This window comes from Propithecus coquereli, unplaced genomic scaffold (assembly GCF_000956105.1).
Source record: "Propithecus coquereli isolate 6110/MARCELLA unplaced genomic scaffold, Pcoq_1.0 Scaffold6, whole genome shotgun sequence".
NCBI lineage: Eukaryota > Metazoa > Chordata > Mammalia > Primates > Indriidae > Propithecus > Propithecus coquereli.
The window spans coordinates 11,584,712-11,591,655 of NW_012151951.1; the positions used below are offsets into that span (position 1 = coordinate 11,584,712).

Sequence of the window (6,944 nt, forward strand, 5' to 3'; positions counted from 1 at the left end):
AGAAACAGAAAACCTGTCTAGATGGATAAATCTATCACTTTAGGAAGAATGATTTAACACTGTAAAAGTATTAATTATCATATTTAATATGTAAATACAGTAAACAGTATACTGAAGAATCACTACAACCCAGCAGAATTTAGGTGAGGGGCAAACTGATTCTAAAATGATTTTTAAAACATAAATTTTAAAAAGGGCAAAGTGAGAAATTCATTCACCAGATACTAGCATACATTACAAAGCCATAATAATAAAAGCTATACAGTACTAACTGACAAACTGATAAAGAATAAAGACAGAAACAGACCCACATGCATATGGGAATCAGGTGTATGATTGAGGTGGCATGAGAGATCAGAAGGAAAAAGATGGATTATTTGGCAGATAGTACTAGAAAATCAATTCACCATATAGCAAAAAATAAAGCTGGATCTTCCCACAATTTATAAAAACAAACTTCAAATGATTAAAGCCTTACATGTGAAAGGTAAAATTAAAAGCTAATTGGGCTAGACCCAGTGGCTCACACCTACAATCCTAGCACTTTGGGAGGCTGAGACAGGAGGATCCCTTGAGGCTGGGTGTTTGAAATCAGTCTGAGCAACACAGCGAGAGTCTGTCTCTATTCAAAAAAAAAAAAAATTAGCTGGTCATGGTGGCATATGCCTGTAGTCCCAGCTACTCGGGAGGCTGAGTGAGGCAGGAGGATCACTTGAGCCCAGGAGTTTAAAGTTGCAGTGAGCAATGATGACGCCACTCTAGCCAGCCCAGTCAACAGAACAAGACCTTGTCTTCAAAAAAAAAAACAGCTAATATCTCTATGACCTATGGTGAAGGAGGATTCTTTTACAAAGATCCGAAACCCACCAATCATAAGAGAAAAATTGGTTGCTTTGACTATATCAAAATTAAAGATTTCTGTTCAACAAAGGACCACAGACAAAGTTAATAGAGAGATGATAGTCTAAGAGAAAAGATTTGCAATATCTAAAGCCTACAAGGGGTTACTATTGAGAACTTTTACAAATCAGGAGAAAAAAATAGAAAACCCAATAGGAAAATCAGCAAAGGATGTGAATACATAATTCACAGAAAGGGAAATCTGAATGACTAATAAATATAGCAAGAAATGCTCCACATCACTAGTAATCACAGAAATGCAATTAAAATGAGACACATATCACATAAATGAGAAAGTCAAAACTATCAAGTACTAGGGAGATGTGAGGAAGATAGAACCTGGAGTATCACTGCAGGGAACATCAACCATTGGAGAGCAATCTGGCAGAACTCAGTGAAATTAAGAAAGCCTATAGGTCTATGCGTGGCATTCCATTCCTAAGTGTACACTTCAGAGAAAGTCACACACAGATCTATAAGGAGACAATACAAAGGCGCTCTCATTTAGGGTAGCAATAAGTTGGAAAGGCAGCCATCACTAATGGTGCGAATTATTACCACTCTCAGCAACAACCACCCTTTTCAGGATTATGATCCTGGGGCTCTGTACGCTACAATTCCTCTTTGCAAAGTGGCTCCCTGTTGGCTCACACTGGCAGAACTAAAGCAGAAAAGGAGATTGGAAGTAAGAACAAGAGGAGAAGGGAAATCTTCCTTTCTGTTTTAACTCACTGTTCACATCAGTGATGTAAGAGGTTTAGTGGTATTAGAGGAAGAATTCTGCGTTGAACATGTCAAATTTGAAGTGATAGTAGATATCCAAGTGAAATAAAAACCCCGCGCATTGTATGTTGTTAGTTCTCTATTGAGTCCTTTATCCTATATTATCTTTCCTCTGACAAGTTCAAAAAACTAGAAACAAGACACAAGGTAGGAAAGGGAGTGACAATGTTCAGAAAAGTACTACCTTTCTGATCATTCTAAAATGCAAATGCAATCACATCTCTTTTCTGTCTAAAACCTTCTTGTGGCTTCACTTAATGTAGCTAGGGAAAAAGAACAAGAAAGTCTAATTCCCTAATAGATCCTACTAGGTCTTACATAATTCTGGACTCTTCCTACCTCTCAGCCTCATCTAATTCACTCCACCACTCCCACTCTCAAGTGTCAAACCTATTCATACAGGAAGGCCCTGCTGGCCTTCTTGCCAGCCTCAAGGTCATCAGTCTAGAAGATTATTGTTCCCAACTTCCTCCCTCATCTCCATTCTTCCCTTAGGTAGACTACTCCTACTTATCCTTCATTTCTCTTACTCAGGGACTTCTGTTTCAATGAAAATGGACTTTTCCCCTATTTTTCCTAAGTAAACAAAAAATTCTGGACACAATAATTAAAACAGACCTAAGAAGACTCTGAAAGGTGGAGAGAATAAGGCAGACTGGCTACAGACTTTGAGACATGAAGAACAAGAACAACACAGTGGTAAATTACATGGGTTTTCTTTTTGCCTTGTATATTCCAGACATGAAGCTAAAGAAGCTGGCAACCAGAAATGCCAATGGGTATGGACAAAAAGGCCCCAACCAAGGCCTTTTCTCTCTGGCCAAAGGACCAAGAAAGGGGTAGCCTAGCATGATTTAAAAAATCAAATAAATAAATAAATAAATAAACCTTTTAGATAGTAGCCACTCTACTCTGGCCAAACACCCCAGGAAAAAACTGTGGCCCCACTCCCAATGTATCGAAGGTCTAGCAGAAAGCCAGGACTTTTATCCCCGGTGGTAGTAATGAGTTGTTCCCCTACCACGGTATCAGTGGCCACCACTTAGGGAGCCTGGACTTCCACCCCAACCCCCAACCTGTCAGCAGCAAAGTACCCCTCTACTCTACCTGCTGGGGTGGTATCAGTGGAGGTCTAGTAGGGAGCTAGACCTCCTCCCCCTGCTCAGCAATAACAAAGAGGACCCCCTTCCTCAGGTGTCGATGGAGGCCCAGTAGGGAACCTGGAGTTCTACCCCTACTTGGCAGTAACAACGTAGAGACCTCACCCTATCAACCTTCTTTCCCCTGCTGGAGTAGTATCAAAAGAAGCTGACTATTCAGCAGGAATGTGAGAGAGCAAAGTTAAAATAGTAAAAAAAATAAATAAATAGAGAGAGAAGGCGGCTAAAACAGAAGGCTTAAACAAGATCTGAGTGAGGAGCATAGTAGTGCAAAGAAAGCATGCTGAGCCCATGAATAATCCAGAGTCTCATAATGCAATACCTAAAATTTCCAGCTTTGGACTGAAAATTATTTGTTATACCAAGAACCAGGAAGATCTCAAACTGAATGAAAAAAGTCAATCAATAGATTCCAACACCAAGATGACAGAGATGTTAGAATTATCTGAATTTTAAAGCAGCCATTGTAAAAGTATTTCAATGAGCAATTAAGAACATGCTTGAAACAAATGAAAAAGCAGAAAGTCTCAGTAAAGAAATAGAAGATACTAAACAAAATCAAATGGAAAGATGGACAGAGGAAATGAAGGAGACAGAGGAAAAAAAAAATCAGTGACCTGGAAGACAGAAGAATAGAAATTACTCCATGTAAACAACAGAGAGAAAACAGACTTCGGGGTTGGGGGGGGGCGGGGGAAGAAGAGAGCCTCAGGGACCTCTGGGACTAATAATAAAAGACCTGACATTCATGTCATCGAAGTTCCAAAAAAAGAGGAGAAACAGGACAGAGTTAAAAAAGTGCTCAAAAAAATAAAAATTAAAAAAAAACAGCTAAAAACTTCCCAAATTTGGCAAAAGATATAAGCCTAAAGATTCAAGAAGCTGAGTAAACTCCCAACAGGATAAACCCAAAGAAATCCATGCCAAGACACACCATAGTCAAGTTTCTGAAAACTAATCAGGTTAGGTCCCAGTTAACACCTACTTATTCCTCAGCACTCTGCTTAAATTAGCCCCTCCTAATATGCTATTCCATTGCAAATTTTATTTTTCCTCCATAAGACCCAGTGCATTTAGAATTACTGTTCAATGTTCATCTTCACCACTAAACTGTAAGTTCCAAAAAGTCAGGTATTTGGTCACTGTTACAACCACAGACTTAACACAGTGTCTACCAAATAAAAGTTGCTCCACTAATATTTGTTGAATGATGAATAAATGATGCTTCTTTTTAAAAAGTTCCTTCTTAACTAGCAATCTATTTTGTCCTTTTCTCAAAACTATTCCAGAGACTCACCTCTTGATCATTTGTGACTGTTTCCAGATTGGCCTGCCCTTACCTTATTAGTTTGTAGAATTCTTGCATGAAATGCAGCTGGCCAGGCATGAAGCAACAGGTAAGCATAGGAGCGAATGGCATATGCCGGGGAATATTCCCAAGTCTGAAAGCCCTCCCCATAGATGAGGTAATGTGTCTAAAAGTACAAAAACAGATGAATTCAGGGTCACATTGGCCAAAAATCCCTGTTAAGAGGATGCAAGTGAAGTTTCTGAGTAGAAATATTAAAGAGACAAAGGTACACAAAAATGCTGACATTCTCAGCAAGATTTGTAATAAATGGCTTAAAAAAATCAAAATGACCCAACATTAAATATTAATATTAAAAATATTCATACATTATAAATTGTGCAAAGATTGTTGTTTAGTCCACACTGAAGGCTTGAATTTTACACTCTGCTTATTTTTGTTAAAATAGTCTTTAGTCAAAACAGGAAAACTCTAAATCTTATATTCTCCTTAAACTACCTACACTAAGCATTCTTTCTCTATTTTTTTGATGCAAAATGTGATCAGAAAATTTTCTCTCTGAATTTTCTATAATAATAATAATAGTCAACAGGCTGGGCACAGTGGTTCATGCCTCTAATCCTAGCACTTTAGGAGGCTGAAGTGGGAGGGGTCCTTGAGGCCAGGAGTTCGAGACCAGCCTGAGCACAGGTGAGACCCTGTCTCTGTAAAACATAGAAAAATGAGCCAGGCATGGTGGCGTGTACCTACAGTCCCAGCTACTGGGAAGGCTGAGGCAGGAGGATCACTTGAGCCAGGAATTGGGGGTTGCAGTGAACTGTAATTATGCCACTGCCCTCTAGCCCAGGTGACAGAGCAAGACCCTGTCTCAAAAAACAAAAACTAAACAACAACAAAAAAAGAAATCAACAGATAATGTATAAATCAATAAATAGCAGTATAAGCATATTACTTAGTAACACTTTATTTTGGCATCAGAATAACTTAAAAAGCTGAAAAAAGGTTCAAAAACAGTGGTTATCTCTAGGGAGTGGGATTTGGGCATGAGAAGTGGAAAGAGAGCTATTGTTTTTCCTTTAAGTTTGTGCAGTAGTTGTTAACTTTGAAAACTATCTCCAAGTATTATTTTGATTTTCAAAAATTTAAAAGAAAATTACAAACTACACCTTTGAGTAAACCAGCTAAATTCTCTGCAGCCTTCAACAGTAGACAAATCATAAGCTTAGAATACAAAGGTAAAAATACAGTTATTTTAGTAATAGTCACACTTGTATATTATTTGTCTCTTGATTGGTAATTAGTACCAAGCAGCAAAATCAAGAACAAAAAAAGAAAACTGAAGAAATCACCCACTGGTTCCCAGTAGTTGAATGTTTCATCACAGTCAGAGATGTTGCTCAGGAGAGCAGCACATAATCTTGCTGAAAGCAGGCACTTGAAAGCAGTAGATCCTTCAGGTGCCCAGACTTGTCCTGCTTTGTTCCCAGATAACCTGTTCGCAAAAAAAGTATGTGTCACTAAGGACCCGCTAACCAGAAGGACTAAAACTAGACAGAAAGGGCAAGAAGGGCAAGGGACATCAAAGCACTTAAGGTATTCAACTAAATAGGTGAACTATTAGTTATTCTTTTTCAGTAAAATGAATAAAGAAACAATTAACACTTACAAGCAATTCTCCAAAGGAGGGGGAGGCGTGGTCTGCCTATGTTGCAAAGTATGGACACCATCTCCAGGGCTCAAGCAAACTTCCCACAGAATTACGACTTTAATCACTCACTCTGTCCACTTCCTGCTTCTAAGGAGTAAGTTAACTCATACACTTCAGCTTGTTGCATCTAGGACACTCCATTTATCCCAAGCCGACTAATCACTCACTTGAAGGCCACAAAGCTCTCACTCTCCTTTCCTTTCTTCTCTTAACAAGGTCATCACTTTCCATGGCCTTATTCATTTCCCCTATGTTCAAATGAGTAGAGGCCTAACCTGTGCAGGTACATAACCTCCTCTAATTCCATATGCTGACAGCTCCTTTAATGCAGTTCTAACATGCAGTCTCCCAGGCTTGGGAAGAAGTGGTTGTGGTTGCAGGTGCTGGAGGTTGGGTGGCCCACATAAAGTAAAGGGTCGGCACTTGTGGGGGAATACCAGAAGCTGTGAGAAACAGTTGCAAAAGGTTTACTCTTTGCTCCTGCCAGTATCTCCCACAGAGGCTCTGCCCAGTCTACCACCACCAAGCCAGCTCACTCTGGGACTGGGCCAGAAGCATCACAGATCTGCACTCCAAGGTATCTCTACAAGAGAGAAGGGTCCCGAGGTGGAGGGACCCAAAGCGGGGCGAAGACCGAACATTAGCCTGCCCAGGAAGAGAAGGACCTAGCTGAAGAGGGAGCCAGGGCCTCACACCCGGAGGCCTGGCCACAGAAAGCCCCGCGCGGCGCTGAAGAGACCCTCCCGGGGGCAGCCCGAGCCGCGCGGGCCGGCCACGCCCCCGCCGCGCTCGCACACGTACTCGCTCCGGTGTTCCGCGCCGCCCGCCTCCCGGCTGCCCAGCAGCTCCCGCAGCTTGTCCGCGGCCGGGGCCGTGTCCCCACCGCTGCCGGCGCTGCCCCCGCTGCTCTTCAGGCGCTGCCGAGCCCCTCGGCTCGCCATGGCAAGCTTGGAAAAAAAGGCACCCTAAGAAGTCGGCAAACGCGGAGACATAGCTTTGGCTGGCAAACGGTGTCCGCCGAGGGACAAAAGACCTTGACATGCGCAGAAAGGACTAAATTACGTTGTTGGGCTAATTTGGGTAA

General features: G+C 41.3%; 1 protein-coding gene across 1 annotated transcript in view; it reads right to left on the minus strand.

Annotated features, from left to right (window-relative positions):
- Nucleotides 1-6,944, minus strand: part of ALG9 (ALG9, alpha-1,2-mannosyltransferase) — a 129,924-nt gene extending 122,980 nt beyond the window's left edge. The window contains exons 1-3 of the mRNA XM_012659138.1: nt 6,662-6,944; nt 5,506-5,644; nt 4,184-4,318 (exon numbers count right to left, since the gene is read on the minus strand). Of these exons, the coding sequence (XP_012514592.1) occupies nt 4,184-4,318; nt 5,506-5,644; nt 6,662-6,801 (414 nt within the window). The 5' untranslated portion in view covers nt 6,802-6,944. The remainder of the gene's footprint in view (nt 1-4,183; nt 4,319-5,505; nt 5,645-6,661) is intronic.